This window comes from Panicum virgatum, chromosome 9N (assembly GCF_016808335.1).
Source record: "Panicum virgatum strain AP13 chromosome 9N, P.virgatum_v5, whole genome shotgun sequence".
Lineage (NCBI taxonomy): Eukaryota > Viridiplantae > Streptophyta > Magnoliopsida > Poales > Poaceae > Panicum > Panicum virgatum.
In genome coordinates this window covers 53,007,102-53,025,843 of record NC_053153.1, presented here as the reverse complement: position 1 = coordinate 53,025,843, position 18,742 = coordinate 53,007,102, and the positions used below count along the sequence as shown (strand labels likewise).

Sequence of the window (18,742 nt, the reverse complement as noted above, 5' to 3'; positions counted from 1 at the left end):
TGAAGCTCCTTGGCCCATCCCCGCCGCCTCCATCTCGCCGGAACGCCGTCGTTGCCACCAACCACTGCCGTGCGGAGCAACTGCTCCGCGGGGAACCCACCTCCGGCCGCCGTCCCAACACCGTCCTAGCATACCATCACGTAGAGCTCGACTTCCTCTAGCGTTTCCCCCACCTATCCCTCCCTGCCGGCGAGCTATTTTGCAGATTTCGGCCGGTCATGACCGCCCCTACCTCCAACTCCGGCCAAGGGCCTTTTTGCATTTACTTTAAATCTTCCAGGGAAGTTTCTGCAAATTCTAGGGACCCTGTTGCAATTTTAAGTTCTTGTTTTAAACCCTTTTCAACGAGTTTACAAAATCGATAATAAATCGTAGAAAAATCAGGAAAATTAAACTCAGTTGTTCTGAGTTTCTTGTGACTAGATCTACAACTTTTGCCACATGCATAAGAATGGAAACGGATCGGATACGCATGAAAACGGATTCGGATATCTCAGATATCTGTTTTCCTATTTCATTCCAATTTCCATCCCTTAGGATAGAAACGGATCGGATATGCATGGAAACGGATACTGATATCTCGGATATCCATTTTCCTGTTTTATTACCGTTTCCATCCCTACACATGCACATTCTCACTCGTTTTTTTTCATATTGAATGCAAGTTTAAATAGTCTTTAATTAGATCTCAAGTTCAATGCCTGATTTAGTAGTCATTTTTGGCTAGTGTGTTACATGCTAGAAGATTAGCCCTGTGTGAAGTTAGCCTGAAAGTCCATCGGAGCCGGACAATACACCGGCCACTCCAGCACCGGGGCGTCACGAATAGAAATGGATTGTGGCGGGCAGATCAGCCCCCCCCCCCCCCCCCCCACTCCGTCTTTAACAACAGGGCCTTGCAGCTTCTATCCACCTGTGGTCAACCGTGGCATGAAACATCTATCTGCCTACCTTGACCACGGTCGCACTAAAAACACCTCCCGACGGCGGACTAACGCCGTGACGTTGATTAAACAACAATGCCTGCCCTGCCCTAAACATGATTAGCCGCGCGTGGGCGGCGGGGAACGAACAAAGGTCACGAGCCGTCGATCGACGGCGCAGCGAAAAAAGTGGAGTATCTACACCAGAGGGTAGGAAGTAATTTTCGGGACAACCGCGACCTGGTGGCGCCGTTGGGGAAGAGGACGGCCGCAACCCGTCCCGCCCTTGTGGCCGTCGTCCTAGCGGCCGCGACCTGGTGGCGTCCGCCCATATCTGTTTGAAAGACACAGGTCCAAAAGAGACACGCACTCGCTGCCTGAAAAGTACCATTGTTTGAAGTGTACAGTAATGTCCTACCTAGACCTCCGTTCTTGAAACAGGACACACTCGCTGCCTGAAAAGTACTCTGCTGTGGACTGAAAGTTTTGCTGCAGCGTCTCCATTCCCTCAATCTGGCAGAGTGAATCAAAACAGGCGCTCAAACTCACCACTGGAAGCTGCCATGGAAAGAGCAGATGAGGAGAGGCCCCTCCTCCATCTCCAACCTCCTACTTCTCCTCCTCAGGTAGCTCATGTTTCCATGATGGCCTCAGGCAGTACCACAGTAGATAATCACAGATTTTTGTTGATTCGACATTTAATTTGAAAATTGAATATTTTGATGCTGGGACGCAGGATGCAGCTTCAGAATATACAAGAGATGGATCAGTTGATATCAACAAACAGCCTGCTCTCAAGCACAGCACAGGGAAATGGAGGGCATGCTTCCTCATCTTAGGTAACAGACAGCAGCTCATGCTCTGCTCCTGCTCTTCTCTTCTCTGCAATACTGTGGAAAAGATAGTTAACTGCTTGAACATCACGAGCTAGGTGTTGAATTCAGTGAGTGCCGCATGGCCTTCTTCGCGATCTCCAAGAATTTAGTTACCTACCTCCAGTGGCGGAGATGGCCAAAAATTTTAGCTGGGGCAGGATTTACATCAACTTTGAATGGTGAAAATGCTAAGTCCACTTTTGCTCGGTGGCCATAGCAGTCATGTTGTTGCCGCTTTGGTCATAAAGAATTATAATTTACATCAATTTTGAATGGTGCAAATGCTAAATCCACCTTGTCTAGTTCCTACGACAATTGCGGCTTTGCTCGCTAGCTATAGCAGTTATGTTGTTGCCGCTTTGGTCATAGAGAAACATAAATGAGATTGTTTCATCTTTAATTCAACCAATTGTCATATAAGGTAAACTAGTTCAGTGACCCATTTACATTCGTGATGAGCACCATCGATGCATCACAAAGATCATGGAAACACATGAATAATCCCATAATCATAAATGCATGTATTATAGTTCCATTAGTTTGCTAGGATATAAGACGTTGACCGGCTCCGGTGAATGTCTTGTGCCATATCTGAATGTTACAAGCAAAGCATGCATTTCTGTGATGCCTCAACATGCACAGCTGCACAAACGCATATAAAAGAGCTTAGCCCGTTTGGGCATACCCACGTTCTTTAGGTGCTTTAAAATTGAAGCGTCATCTTAGGCCACACCACCCACCTAATGTCGACCCACCAAATGGGCTATTATCGACTTATCTATTCTCGGCCCATATCTATTCATTGTCTTCTTCAATTAACCACAAGATGATGTCTGACGTCCAGTCATCCAAACGCTGCCGCAAGCTTTGATTTGAGAGCCACTAGATCGCAGGGAAGAGAGGGAAGGGGGGTTTCGTGCCGCGGAGTAGCTGGGGCGGCTGCCCCACCGTGCGGTATGGGCAGCTCCGCCTATGCCTACCTCACAACTGTTCTACATGAAAGCAAAGTCGCTGCAGCAGGAAATGTCTCCGCCTGGGCCGGAGCTTGCTTCTTCACGCCACTTTTTGGTGCTTTCATTGCAGACACTTACTGGGGGAGATACTGGACAATTATTGTTTTCCTCCCTTTTACTTTGTCGTAAGTTCAAAGCAGTTGAAGAAATTTGCTTTGCATCTTCTGTTACATTGACTGCAACACTGAATACCCTTCCATTTTATCAGGCTATGGTCGTTCTAATAGCCTCTACATCCCTCCCCATATTTGCCATGTCTACCGACCATGGTGGCACTTTTCACCGAAAAGTGGTTTACCTCGGACTCTACCTTGCTGCCATTGGGAACGGCGGTGTTAAGCCCTGCACATCAGTCTTTGGGGCTGACCAATTTGACACCAATGACCATAGTTGACCTCGTTAAGATGGTCTGCTTGCAAAACTTCCAGAAAACAGCTCCACCACCAAATACAAACACATATCCACTTGTGGCCTTTATCTCATCAACATCAGAAATCCAGTTTGAATCACTATAACCTTCTAGTACCCTAGGGTACCGGTGTAGTGAATTCCATAGTTCATTGTGCGTTTTAGATAGCGCATTACTCTTTCAAAAGCCTTCCAATGACCATCTCCCGGGTTTGAAACAAACCGGCTTAGTTTGCTTACAGCAAACGAGATGTCAATGATCTAATGATCTGAGAATATCTCAGCTGATCTCGCATTATCCTTTTGTTCTTTCTTAGAATTAAACTAGCATCATATGATGTTGAGACAGGTTTACAGTCGCTATAACCAAAGCGACTTAACACCTTCTCCACATAGTGAGACTGTGTAAGAATCACCCCACCATTGCTCTCTTTTACCAGCTTTATATTAAGGATAACATCAACTTCTCCCAGATCCTTCATCTCAAAACTTTGAGATAAAAAGTCTTTGACTTCCTTAATCACATTAAGGCTAGTGCCAAAGATCAGTATGTCATCCAGATACAAGCACAAAATCACTCCTCAGCCCCACCATAGCAATAGTACACACATTTGTCAGCTTCGTTCACAACAAATCCAGCAGATGTCAAAGTTCTGTCGAACTTTTCATGCCACTGCTTAGGCGCTTGCTTCAAACCATATAAAGATTTCAGCAACTTACAAACCATTCCTTCTTGACCCTTTGATACAAACCCATCTGGCTGATCCATATAGATCTCCTCTTCCAACTCTCCATTGAGGAAAGCCGTCTTAACGTTCATCTGATGAAAGAGAAGACCGTAAGAGGCTGCCAAGGAAAGTAACACTCGAATTGTGGGCAATCGGGCAACTGATGAATAAGTGTCAAAGAAATCTTCTCCTTCTTTTTGGTATAACCCTTGGCCACAAGTTTAGTCTTGTACTTTTCAATAGTACCATCTGACCTAAGCTTCTTCTTGAACACCCACTTGCATCCAACCGGTTTACATCCATAAGGACGTTTAACAACCTCTCAGGTTCCATTAGACATAATAGAATCCATCTCACTCCTCACTGTTTCCTTCCAATAGTCAGCATCAGAAGATGAATATACCTCTTCAATGATTCTGGGTGTATCATTCATGAAGTATATAATGAAATCGTCACCAAAAGACTTTACAGTCCTTTGTCTCTTGCTCTTTCTTGGAGTATCATTGTTATCCTCCTCAGGATTTTCCACAAGTGTAGGTTCATTGTGTTCTATCGGCTCAGCAGAGCTATCATCCTCGATGAACTCTTGCCTAGATGAACTTGTTTCATCTCTCATGAAAAAAATGTTTTCAAAAAATGTAGCATCTCTGGACTTCATTATTGTACCAACATGCATGTCAGGTACTCCAGATTTCACTATTAAAAATCTATTTCCAACGCTGTGAATAGCATAACCTAGAAAGACACAATCCACAGTTTTAGGTTCAAACTTACGTTTCGTGGTTATTGGCACATTCATTTTTGCTAAACAATCCCATGTACGTAAGTATGAAAGTGTTGGCATTTTCCTCTCCCATTCCTCGAATGGTGTTATCTCTTTATTCTTTGTAGGAACACGGTTTAGGACATGACATGCAGTCAATATAGCTTCACCCCACCATTCCTTGGAAAGTCCCGCTGTATCTAACATGGCGTTCACCAAATCAATTAGAGTGTGGTTCTTTCTTTCGGCAACCCCATTTAACTGAGGTGAATAGGGAGGCGTCCTCTCATGAATAATACCATGTTCCTTGCAGAATGAAGTGAATAAATTTGAGAAGTACACGCCACCACAATCTGACCTAACCCTTTTGATCTTTCTCTCAAGTTGGTTTTCTACTTCAGCTTTATAGATTTTAAAGTAGTGTAAAACTTTATCTTTTGACTTCAACAAATAGATGTAACAAAATCTAGTGCAGTCATCGACCAAAGTCATGAAATATATTTTACCACCTTTTGTCAACACTCCATTCATTTCACACAAATCGGAATGAATTAATTCTAAGGGTGCCCAGCTCCTCGCCTCCGCGGTCTTATGATGCTTGCGAGTTTGTTTTGATTCAACACATACATGGCACTTAGAATTTTTGACAAAAGTAAACTTTGAAATTAAACTCAAATTAGCTAAGCACATCATACAACCAGAATTAACATGATAAAACCTCGAATGCCAAACATTTGATTCATCAACGTTAATAACATTGTACGCAACTTTATTACAAACATCTGACAAAGAAAGACGGAACAAGCCTCCGCTTTCATAACCTTTTCCAAAGAAAGTACCAAACTTAGACAAGATATATTTATTGGACTCAAAGACTAACTTAAAACCATCTCTACACAGTAGAGAGCCGCTGACAAGATTCTTTTTGATGGTGGGGACATGCTACACATTCTTCAGCTGCATGGTCTTCCACGAAGTAAACTTCAGATTTACCATACCAATATCAAGAACACGCGCATGCGATCCGTTCCCCATTAGCAAGGAGGAAGTCCCTCCGACTTGGTAAGAAAAAAACAAAGAAGCATCAGCACAAATATGAATATTAGCACCAGTGTCAACCCACCACTCGGGTGAGCAAAAAACTGAAAGAATTGTAGGTAATGAATTACCGTACCCCGATATTCCTCCAGGCTCGCTAATTACCATGTAGGCGGAATTCTTGCCTTTGCAGTTCGGACACTTTGCAGCAAAGTGTTCCGTACTGGCGCACACATAGCAAGCACCCTTCTTCTTCTTCTTGAAAGTGGTTGTCTGCTTAGCCTTTGGTTGGTTCAGCGGTGGCTTTTTCTTATTTTTGTGGGAGTTGTTCTTCTGAACAAGATTGGCACTTGAAGCACCAACAATTTCTTTCCCACGTATGTCCTTTGCTCTCACTTTCTTCTCAACATCAAGATCTCAATGAGTCCATCTATGGTGAACTTCTGTCTCTTGTGTTTCAGTGAAGTAGCAAAGTCCCTCCAAGAAGGTGGTAGTTTAGAGATAATACCTCCGGCCACAAACTTATCGGGTAACACACATGGAGACTCTTTGCTACAATTTTTGAGATCTTTTGTCAGAGTATGTATTTCATGAGCCTGTTCCACCACAGAACGGTCTTCGACCATCCTATAGTCAAGGAACTGCTCCATCACATACAACTCACTGCCGGCATCAGACACTCCATATTGAGCCTCAAGAGCATCCCACAATGCTTTGCCAGTTGGCAGCCGGATATAAGAATCCACTAGGTTTTCAGCGAGAACACTAATGATGCAGCCTCGAAAGAGGGTATCAGCCTCGTACTCCCTTCCTCTGGAGTGAACTGTTCAGGCTTACCCTCTTTTACATGCATCACTCTCAACACTGTCAGCCATAGTATAAGCCGCTCATGACCACGTTTGTAATTGGAACCATCAAAAAGTGGTGGTTTGATTGTTGTAGCAAAGCTAGATACCAAAAGCCTATTAATAAGATCAGGTTTTTGGATTGTTAGAAAACTAGGCATTTTTCGGTATATTTTAATTCCAAAATTAACAATGTATTTAAACAATAATTCCATGACTATGGTGAGTAAAACTAACCAGGTGCAAGTGTTCAAGATTAACACTAAATTGAACAAAATGAAACACATGAGTTTCAGATTGTACCCCAAGACGGGACCAGTGCTGGAGGCAACGGTTGTGTCGTTACCAGCTGGAATAGATATTCTATTCGACTGGTCTTGCTTGATTTAGCCGAACAACGTCGATGCAGGAAGATGTTCGCAGTGCAGTCCCACGAACCACGAACGACCACCAGGAAGTAGACGAAGTAGTCGTTCTGGTCACCGGGATGTAGACGAAGTAGTCATTCACGCCGCCAGGAAGTAGCCAAGGTAGTCGTTCAGGGAGCGAGCAGTCACGTCAAGATGCTCCCCAAAAACCGAATTGCCCGCTATACCATGCAGGACCTTCAGCGAGCAGAGGTTCCGCTCTCGCTAGAACTGTGCGCGCAGTGCTAGCGATGGAGATTGCAGAAAACCGCGATGGAGATTGCAGAAAGCAGCTGAGGGATGGTTTATATAGGCGTGGAGGTGCCTCAGATTCAACGAACCTGGACGCTGTAATTAGCTTTGATGAGTGCAGTTACTGGTGAATCAGTGCCATGGAGGAGGGCTGGTTTATATAGGCGTGGAGGTGCCTCAGATTCAACGAACCCGCGTCAAGACGTTCCCCAAAAACCTGATTGCCCGCTATCCCGTACAGGACCTTCAGCGAGCAGAGGTTCCGCTCTCGCTAGAACTGTATGCGTAGTGCTAGTGATGGAGATTGCAGAAAACAGCTGAGGGATGATTTATATGGGTGTGGAGGTGCCTCAGATTCAACGAACCTGGACGCTGTAATTAGCTTTGATGAGTGCAGTTACTGGTGAATCAGTGCCATGGGGGAGGGGCTTGTTTATATAGGCGTGCATGTGCCTCAAATTCAACGAACCTGGATGCTGTGATTAGCTTTGATGAGTGCAGTTACTGGTGAATCAGTGTCATCAGTTACTAGTAACTGTCAAGGCCATGGAGGAGGGGCTGGTTTATATAGGCGTGGAGGTGCCTCAGATTCAACGAACCCGCGTCAAGACACTCTCCAAAAACCTGATTGCTCGCTATCCCGTGCAGGACCTTCAGCGAGCAGAGGTTCCGCTCTCGCTAGAACTGTGCGCGTAGTGCTAGAGATGGAGATTGCAGAAAACAGCTGAGGGATGGTTTATATGGGCGTGGAGGTGCCTCATATTCAACGAACCTGGACACTGTAATTAGCTTTGATGAGTGCAGTTACTGGTGAATCAGTGCCATGGAGGAGGGGCTGGTTTATATAGGCGTGGAGGTGCCTCAGATTCAACGAACCTGGATGCTGTAATTAGCTTTGATGAGTGCAGTTACTGGTGAATCAGTGCCATCAGTTACTAGTAACAATCAAGGCCATGGAGGAGGGGCTGGTTTATATAGGCGTGGAGGTGCCTCAGATTCAACGAACCCGCGTCAAGACACTCTCCAAAAACCTGATTGCCTGCTATCCCGTGCAGGACCTTCAGCGAGCAGAGGTTCCGCTCTCGCTAGAACTGTGCGCGTAGTGCTAGAGATGGAGATTGCAGAAAACAGCTGAGGGATGGTTTATATGGGCGTGGAGGTGCCTCATATTCAACGAACCTGGACACTGTAATTAGCTTTGATGAGTGCAGTTACTGGTGAATCAGTGCCATGGAGGAGGGGCTGGTTTATATAGGCGTGGAGGTGCCTCAGATTCAACGAACCTGGATGCTGTAATTAGCTTTGATGAGTGCAGTTACTGGTGAATCAGTGCCATCAGTTACTAGTAACTGTCAAGGCCATGATTCTCCTATCCGGCCGCGCCGCGCCACGCCCCCGATGAGGCGAGCGAGCGCGCGCGTGTGGTTCACCGACTTCTTTTTACCGGCTTCATAAGTGGTGTACACAGGGTCCACCCTTTAAGTCAGTTGAGATCCTCCTCAAATCCCGATATAGAATTAAGCAATTGATTTTCTAGCATTTAATAACGGGTTTTGAATTCTTTTAATTGCATTGAAGAGAATAAATGGGGCAAGCCCATAATTCCAACACCAAGTGCCGACGAACATGGAATAAAAAAAACACTTAGGATTCCAAGGCTGACACCCATCGAAATCACTTGTTGCGGACAAACCTCATGTTGTTGACTGTAGCTGCCTGCGCCCCTCTGCTTCTCTCTTATAGCTTCCACCTGTGTGGCTGTGTAGCTCAGCTAAGCGCATCCTCTTCCCTGTTCAGCTATAGCAACGCATATTCTTTTGCCATCAGTCTGATCAATCATCACTTCACTGCTCCATCAGCAAGAAGGCGTTGCTTGGACGAAACAGAGTTTGATTTCTTAACGATGGGCCGGGGTCACACGCCTTCCGCATTGAGAAGCTCTGGATGGGACTGATTGAGCAACACACTTCATTGCAAACTCAGAAATTTATGGCTTCAATTTCCGTGTTGGATATCTAAATTTGGTATCAGGAACTCCTGAACCATGGCAGACGATTAGAAAACAACTAGAAAAACCGTAACACAACTAGTTGCCCCATGCACATATATGCATTATGTTATGTAGGATCGGAGCCCAAAATCTCTCGTCTCATGCGAACACACGTACTCTTTACCATGCCATCACAGCTTTTGCTAATGACAATAAATAGAATAGTCTTCAGTTTTAAATCTCATAGAAAACAATCATTGATTGTAACGAAATGGATATGAAAATGCCATTGTTGGAAACGATTCCTTGTGTGAACCACCTTAGTTTGGCATGGGTGAAAAAGTGGAGTGTAAAATAAAAACGTTTATTTAGTGATGTGGGTCCAGGCATGGGTGTCGTTTAGTTCGGGTTAAAAAGAACCCAAAACAGAAGTCCTTCTTGGTCGCAGGTAAAACAAAAATAATCATCATACATAACTAGTACTAGTGACTCCCCGCGCGTTGCTGCGGGATTTGAGAGAGTTTTTCGATAAATTATGATAAAAATATAATAATTCTTTAAATAAAACACTATAGATAAGTGAGACCTCTCCTGCCGGTTTATAAAAAATATAATAGTAAATCTCCATATCACCTATGCATTTTAAGGTATCAGAAATTCGACAGCATGGTGCTCCTTGTCACTTATCAATGTGTTGAGTTGTGAATCACAAAGCTACTCCCTCCGTTATAAATTATAATTCATAACTTTATTCAAAGTCAAATTGTTGTAGCTTTGATCAAATTTCAAGGAAAATATTATAACATTCATAGTACCAAATAAGTGCATTATTATTAAGACATACTTCATGGTTGAACAAATGATACCAATAGGTGATACCCCACGCGTTGCTGTGGGATTTCTTAAACAAAATTTTAAGGTGAAATTTGAAAGTAGAAACATTAAAGTGATTGCATGGCAACATTCACAGAAAATCAGCGAAAACAAAGTGGATTTTAATTGCATGTGATAGTGCATTGCTGAGGTGGACAGCTTGCATATTGAGAGAAATCTCTAGTGGGACCAACTATATAGGTTTTATAGATTCGTCGCTATGCCCATCTATTTACCGGTTACAGCGAGGATTTTTTTTATTATATTACATATTACAACACAAACACTCATAACTTATGCATACTCACGCCTATGAACGTACCGACACAAATCCTACTCTATAAGCATATTTAAAGACTGCATCAGTAAATTCTCGAGATTGATGATGTCACCACAAGCTCCTCGCTATCGATGAGAATAGCGCCTACCGTTGAAAGCACAACGCCGTGAAATCCTAGAATATTCGTTCCATAGAAGTCGAACCGAAGACCTAAGATGCTACCGAGGCTCTTATAACAACTAGGCTACATGTTCTTTCACAGGAAGGAAAATTTTAGGGTGTACATAAAACATTTGAGAAATGCATATTCATGTTGTTATCTATTAAACATTTGTGATCTCATGATGCTGTTGAATATTTGTGATGAAAAAACTAAGTTACGCGCATCTTCAAAGATTAACCCAAAACTATTTACTGTTATTGATTTCATTTGGAATCTTGCAAAGGTTGCCATAACAAGGTTAGCTATTTGTGAGAGCAGACTTCAAAAAAATTCTGGACAAGCACGCCAATTTTTCCATAGTGGGATTAGAATCCTTTCTTTATTCAAGGCTTTGTTAAAATCAAACGGATAGTCATGCATGTTGTGCAAATTAATAAAACAATAATATCCTAATTTTTGTTTTAACTGAAATGATAAAGTTCAAAAGTGCACGTAACTACTTACTGGACACACACAAACCACAAAACTAGCATATAATGAAGTTATTGATTGGCATCGCTTGCAAGGAAACGTAGTTTGTCTTGTAAACGAACATTGCTGGATGGCATGCATTGAATTCAACGATTATCTCATCTCTATGAAAGCTACTCCCTCCTTCCCCGTTTATAAGGCACACACGCATATCAAGATTCAAACATTTATATCTTTGACCAATAATTTAACTATTAATTTTAAATTTTTATAATGTAAATTTTATATGATTGGATTCGTCATCAAATATAGTTTACAATGATTATAAATTTATATAATATATGACAAATAAATGGTCAAAGTATCGTTTGGAAGACCGTGCCATGTTCCACCGTGCCTTATAAACGAGGAAGGAGGGAGTAAATAAGAAAATGAAGAATTTATCCATTGTTGACTTTTGAAAGAGGAGTTCTCCAGTTACATCAAAAAAGGATTGACTATTTATAGAAGACAAATGCAGCACTACTGCTGACAACGAGAACTTTTTATTTTTTGGTCAGGGAAATCTGGAGTAGTTTATTTTGCAATAACGTGCTTTGTAATGCTCTTGATATCATGGCGTTATTTATAGGAGGTGCTTCTGCTGAGACGTAGGGGTGCAGCGTTGCTTGAACTCCAACCCGTTGGACAACATTGCTGAAGCTCAGGCTCCTAGTGCGTCATCATGGAAGTTACGGATGAGGAGAGGCCACTGATCCATCACCTGTCTCCACAGGTGATACTCCTTTTTGTCTTTCTGAAAACTCATTCCATGTTACCTTCTGACTACACAAAATGTTTTCATGGAGAAGCACATTACTGTGCAAAAAGTGCTACAGCTAACTTTAGCACGGCCATCCTTACTTTGTGTACTACCGATGATTCAGGATGAAGATTCACAGTATACTAGAGATGGAACTGTGGATATTAACGATCAGCCTGCTCAGAAGCAGAGCACGGGGAATTGGAGAGCATGCTTCATGATTTTAGGTGGGTCCTGCAGATAAGTTCTTCCCACAGCAGACCAGAAGTTACTTCCTAACCTACTGAATTAACCTCTAGATCCTTAAAAATGATGTGCTAGGTGCTGAATTCACCGAATGCATGGCCTTCTTCGCAATCGGAAAGAACCTGGTTACCTTCCTCACGGCTGAGCTTCATGAGACCAATGTTGATGCCGCGAGGAATGTATCCTCCTGGATCGGCAGCTGCTTCCTCACACCGGTTATCGGGGCGTTCTTGGCCGACACATATTGGGGAAGGTACAAGACAATAGTGATCTTCCTCTTGATCTACATCATTGTAAGTTGCAACAGGAAGATGCTCATTCTGAATTTCTGACCATGTGACCGTGTTCCATCTCCGACATTTCTGAATGAATGGTTTGCTCTGTCAGGGAATGCTCATTCTGACGGTTTCAGCATCACTCCCGTTCATCGTGGATGTGCCATCCAACAGCGGAATCCGCCGTGTCTCTGTGTACCTGGGGCTCTACCTTGTTGCCCTTGGCACGGGTGGCATCAAGCCCTGCACCTCCGCCCTCGGTGCCGACCAATTCGACGGTGCCGACCCGGTGGAGCGAGCGACCAAAGGGTCCTTCTTCAACTGGTACTACTTCTCCGTCAACATCGGCTCTCTGCTGTCTGGGACCGTGCTCGTCTGGGTGCAGCAGGACATTGGGTGGGGCGTCGGGTTCGCGGTCCCGATGGTGCTCATGATGTCTGGGCTCGCCGTGTTCGTCGCCGGCAGGAAGGTGTATAGGTATAAGCAGCTGGGAGTGAGTCCTCTGACAAGAGTTGCCCAGGTGGTCGTTGCAGCTGTGAGGAACTACCGTGTGGTGTTGCATGAGGATACCTCAGGAGGCATTGAGCATTCCAGGCAATTCAGGTAGGCCTAATTATACTTAAAAAATTTCAACTCCAAATTCTTCACTTTATTTGTTCGAATTTCAGTAATGATCAATCTTTATATATTGACTGAACTCAATGGTGTCATCATCTGCACAAATGTGAAACTTTCCTTTAGATATCTTTGAAAAGATTTGTAAATAATAGTGGCATATCTATGCAATTTTTTCGCAATCGGCAAGTACTACTGGCATAGTGGCATGTCACCTGAACAATGTAAAATTGCCAATGAACTCACATCTTGTGAGATCTCCTGTCCAGGTTCTTTGACAAGGCTGCCATTGTGGTGCCCTCGACACGGGAGAAGGGTCCAGCGGCGGCGACGAGCCCATGGAGACTCTGCACGGCGTCCCAGGTGGAGGAGCTGAAGATGCTGCTACGGATGTTGCCCGTCTGGGCTTCCATGGTGCTCTTCTTCGCCGCCACAGCGCAGATGTCGTCGACGCTCATCGAGCAGGGCGCGGCCATGGACAACCGCGTCGGCCCGTTCACCGTCCCTCCGGCGTCCCTGGCAACCTTCGACGTCATCAGCGTCATGATCTGCATCCCCGTCTACGACGCCGTGCTGGTGCCGCTGGCCCGGCGCGCCACCGGCAAGGACCGCGGCCTGTCGCAGCTGCAGCGCATCGGCGTCGGCCTCGCGCTGTCCGCGGTCGGCATGGCGTACGCGGCGCTGGTGGAGGCGCGGAGGCTGGCGCTCGCGCGGGCCAGCATGCCGGCGATGAACATCATGTGGCAGGCGCCGGCGTTCGCCGTGCTGGGCGCGGGGGAGGTGTTCGCCTCCATCGGCATCCTCGAGTTCTTCTACGATGAGTCGCCGGACGGCATGAAGAGCCTCGGCAACGCGTTCGCGCAGCTGGCCATCGCGGCCGGGAGCTACCTCAACTCGGCCGTGCTCGGCGCCGTCGCGGCGATCACAGCGCGCGGCGGGGATCCCGGGTGGATCCCGGAAAACCTGAACGACGGCCACCTGGACTACTTCTTCTGGATGATGGCCGCTCTTAGCTTGACGAATCTAGCTCAGTTTGCGTATTGTTCAATTAAGTACAGAGGAAAAACAATTTGACACAAGATTGCAGGATCTGTTTGGCACGAACTGATTATTGCCGGCCTGACAGAAAGTCAGAAACTTGCCCGTTTTCATCTAGGAGGATCTATATCCATCTTTTAGATCCTGTCTAGAAGCAAAGGATTGCTCTTGGAATTTTTAGGATTTAGTTCAGGTTTGCTCTATAGATCCGAGGGATCTCAAAACTGCCTTTCAAAACAGGCCATTTATGTTTTCCTACCTTTCGTCTGTATAAATTTCGACATTTTTATCATAAAAAATCAGTTGGTTGCATCTTCACTATTGCTCACGTCATAACATTTGGCAAGAGAAGTTGATTTCTAGCCAAATTCAAATTGTTAGATCAAGAGTTTGATTAGGAGTTCCTGATGCTGCCTTCTTCCGCCACGGCGGAGAGTTCCTCGGCGACGGCGTTACCGCCGCCGCCGGAACCACCATCCTCTGTCCGCTCACCAGCCTCCCCAACTCCAACCCCCTCCGATGTCTCCTTGTCCCGTCCGTCTGCGCGGGAACAAAACCGACAACGCTCGAAAGTCAGGCCCCCACATCTCAGTGAGGGGTCGACTTCCACCTCAGACCTCGTGGGGACGGGGACACTTGGCGCCAGATCTGTGAGGGAACCAAAGGATCATGCGGTCGAGCTTCATCCGAGGAGAAGATCGAGTCCTTCTTCGGTCAGCTTTGGGCAATTCCCTCTTCCTCCCATCGCCGCCACCAACCTAGGGTTTCGGGCGATGCCGGCTTCCTTGCCCGGGTGAGGAGGGACCTGGTCCAGGAAGGGAGGATCACCTTCGATGATTGCTTCCCAGTTGGCAAATCAGATAGGATCGAAGGGAAACCGACTCATCTTAGCTTTGCGCGTGGCATCTGGGGGAGAAACCATCAACGGGAATCATACGCGGAAGTGGTGAAGAGGAAGATGGCAGAAGAGAGGGGAAGATAGGTGTGGCAACCGGAGGCGCACCCTCAACAGCCGCGCCCCCAACCTCCACGACCTCTGCGCCGTGAGGCCCCTCCGCCTCCACCCCCAATTCGGCAACAACAACAGCTTCAGCGCCCAAATCAACCTCTGTTGCAGAATCAGGGGGAGGCCACAGCAGACTCTTGTGGGTGGTCGTCAACAGCAGAAAGGAATGAATCAAGGACGCCCACCACCGCAACCCCAGCGTAAGCCACAGAAATCTCAGCAGGAGAACAACTCTGGTGATATTCCTCCAGTAATTGATGCTAGATATCGCTCCTTGACTTGCTTTAATTGTGGGTAACCGGGGCATTTTGTGGGTATCTGTGGGAAACCTAAAGTGTGCTTTATTTGTGCGATACCTGGTCACCATATGGATGCTTGCTCCGCTGGAATCAACCTTATCCTGATGCTATCTACTATGGCAATGCAAGCTTAGGCTTAGATTTCTATCATGTGGAAGTAGCTGAGAAGAGCCCTAGCCAGTGGTTAAACTTGACTAATTGTGGTGTGGTAAGGGTCTTTACTGGAGAGATTACTCTAGTGGAATTGGAGAAAGAGTTGGCTGATATATACTGCAGAGAATAGCCTTGGCAAATTAGAGGGCTTGAGCCTGGTAATTTTTTGGTCAAATTCCCCCCCCCCCCACATAAAGAAATTGCTGACATCAAGAACTATCCATCCTTTGGGCTGAGGAAGACTGGTGTTCAAGTGGAAGTTCTGGAATGGGTTGGAGAAACTGATCCTGTTGAAGAGCTCCAAGAGATTTGGGTTCAGATTAGAGGAATTCCTCCCAAATGGTGTGACTGGAAAGTATTTGCGCAGATTACTTCAAGCTTTGGTATTATGCTAGATGTTGACTGGCCAACTATCTTTAAATCTTTCTATGAAGTGGTGAGAGTGAAGTTAGCTTGCAGAGATCCATCCAAAATACCAACTGAAAGAATGTTTGAGATGCAAAGGAAGCTATATACTGTCTCTCTGGTGATAGAGGGAGATGAACAACTGAAGGGAGGAGGGGCTTCTAATCCTGATTACCCTGACAATGGTGATGATGATAATGATGACGAAGCTGATGACTTAGATCCTGATCCTGACAGAGATAATCACATGGAAACTGAAAGACTACCAAAAAACACATCTACAAGTGCTCCCAATACAAGAGGTGGTACCCATCAGAGTGTTACAGGACTGAAAAATAAATCTGCACCCTATCCTGATGTTTATCCTCAAGATTCTATCCAGGCTTCTCAGCTTAAGGAAGATATGGCTAAAGAGGGATTGGACACTAGTCCACCTCTGACCCTTGAGAAGAATTCCAAAGCAGAGTTTAAATTTCAGAATCTGTGTCATCAGGAACCTATCCAAGTTGATGATTGCCAGGTGAATTTGGGCACTAGTCCTGATCTCACTAAGTCAGGTGACAATTCCCAAATTCTAAATAATCAGACAATGGGGTGTTATGATCAGCCATCAGTCCAGGAGTCTGAAAGTTACTCAAAATGGAATCAGTTCAGAGAATTAGCTGAGGAAAGTTTTCACAAGAATGATGGGGCTACTATTCTGAGAGCAATGGAATTAGAAATCTCCAGTGAGTCTGATGCTGAGGAGGATGAACAAATTCAGAATATGGATCTGACTTTTCTCTCCAACACTAAAAGAAACCTGATAAATGAATTAGAGGAGGCTGCCACCCCACCAAAACTGAGGAAACGTCAGTTGAAGAAGCAAAAATGGGGACCTGAATTGCTGACTGAAAGACCAAGAAGGAACCTTGGTGACAACAGGAACATACTTCAGAAAGCTGTTGAGCTCAAAAGTTATCAGAATCTAGAAATACCTGCAATAAAAACATGTAACTCTTTTGCTGTTCTTGACACACATTATTTAGCCCAAGTGTCTAGTAACGTTGGTGTTTCTCTAGGTAGTAATGATACTGCAATTCTTGCTAATAGTGGTTCTATGATTAGGGATGAAAATACCAAAAGTAGCCTCTTTAAAGAGGAATTTCCAGAAATTTTATTGCCAAGTAAGCTGGAGGTAGATAAGTCCTTATTTGATAACAGTACTTGTCTTGCTGACCAAGGGTATGAGGACATTATCCCTCAGCCTTTATTAGTGCAAGAGACATGGTCTCAAGTGGTTCAAAAGAGCATTGATGCTCATAAATCCACAATTGTTAATGATAGGTGCATTCTGGAACATTAGAGGCCTGAATAAAACAGGCAGAGTAGAGTGCTTAAAAGACTTTATCTCTAACAACTCTCTAGATTTTGTGGGAATCCAGGAAACTAAAAAAGAATCCTTCCATCAATCCTTTTTTGATTGCTTTGGGCAATTTAGTTGGAACTTTCTGCCTGCTAACGGTACTGCTGGAGGTGTTCTTGTAGGCTTCAAAACCTCTAAGATCAAAATCTTAGTCTGGAATGTTAAAAACTTTTGTGTTTCTGCTCTTGTCACCAATGTTGAGGACAATTTTTCTTGGAGACTAATTACTGTTTACGGGTCCCCTTATGATGACCATAAACATGAATTTCTTGAGGAACTTCACTGCTTGTTAGGAGATTGGGATTGCCCTAATTTAATTGGAGGTGTTTCAACCTCATTAGAGGTACTTCTGAAAAAAATAATGGTAATATTAATTACCATTGGGCTGATTGTTTTAATGAGTGGATTAACCAATGGGGCCTTATAGAATTTAAATAACCAAACAGATCTTTCACCTGGACCAACAATCAAGAACAACCAATTATGGCTGTTTTAGATAGAGTCCTGGCAACAACCAACTTTGAAGCTTTCTATCCCTCAGCTAATATTAAAGGGATCTCAAGATTAGGTAGTGATCAGGTGCCTCTGGTTATCAATTTTGGTACTAACCATGAAAGAAAACCTTATCTCTTTCGTTTTGAGAAATGGTGGTTGGAACAGGAAAGTGTATATGACATAGTTAAGAATTCTTGGAATACTCCCTGCCACTTTTCAAGGGCCATTGATATTTGACAATTCAAACTAAGGACCCTTAGAAGAAAACTCAAAGGTTGGTCATTAAATATTAATGCTGACCTAAAAAAGAAAAAAAAACAAGCTCTCCTTGAGGAGTTCAACCTCCTAGATGTGTTCTCTGAAGAAAATACTCTAGAGGATGCTGATAGATCAAGAATGCAAATTGTCAAACAGGAGCTAGAACATATCTGGCTTATGGAGGAAATTAAAGCCAAACAGAGATCTAGAGATAGAAATGTTAAAGAAGGGGATAGAAATACCTCTTACTTTCAGACTATGGCTAACCAAAGGAAAAGAAAGAAAAGGATTGAAGTCCTTCAGGGACAGGAAGGTGAAGTTACTGAAAATGCTGAAATGATAAAGATTGCTACACATTTCTACAAAAACCTTTTTGCCTTTGAAGACAAACTAGACATCCACCTTGACTCCTCCTTTTGGAAAGAGGATGATAAGGTAACAACTGAGGAAAATGGAAATCTAGATGCCCCCCCTCTCTGAAGAGGAAATTAAGTAAGCCATTTTTTATTCTTATGCTGATGGAGCTCCAGGGCCAGATGGTTTTTCCTTCCTCTTTTATCAGAAATTCTAGGAGTTAATCAAAGCTGATTTTATGGCTCTAGTGAGAGATTTTGAAAATAATGAGCTGGATATAGCCAGACTCAATTATGTTATGTTAACTCTTATTCCAAAAGAGGAAAATGTGGTTGAAATGAAAAAATTCAGACCTATAGCCC

The 18,742-nt window shown here is 44.4% G+C and overlaps 1 protein-coding gene across 4 annotated transcripts; it reads left to right on the top strand.

Annotated features, from left to right (window-relative positions):
* Nucleotides 1-1,292: 1,292 nt before the first annotated feature.
* LOC120688201 (protein NRT1/ PTR FAMILY 8.3-like) lies at nucleotides 1,293-14,323 on the top strand. 4 transcript variants are annotated; one of them, XM_039970393.1, is made up of 7 exons: nucleotides 1,293-1,549; nucleotides 1,660-1,762; nucleotides 11,661-11,804; nucleotides 11,956-12,058; nucleotides 12,153-12,370; nucleotides 12,465-12,955; nucleotides 13,275-14,323. In XM_039970393.1, the coding sequence occupies exons 3-7, from the start codon at nucleotides 11,754-11,756 to the stop codon at nucleotides 13,786-13,788; spliced, it is 1,377 nt and encodes a 458-aa protein (XP_039826327.1). In that variant the 5' UTR covers nucleotides 1,293-1,549; nucleotides 1,660-1,762; nucleotides 11,661-11,753; the 3' UTR covers nucleotides 13,789-14,323. The 4 variants fall into 4 exon arrangements, with proteins under 4 accessions (XP_039826327.1, XP_039826324.1, XP_039826325.1 ...); XM_039970390.1 differs by having other exon boundaries at nucleotides 1,302-1,549; nucleotides 13,237-14,323; XM_039970391.1 differs by lacking the exon at nucleotides 1,293-1,549 and having other exon boundaries at nucleotides 1,578-1,762; nucleotides 13,237-14,323.
* The last annotated feature ends 4,419 nt before the right edge of the window (nucleotides 14,324-18,742 follow it).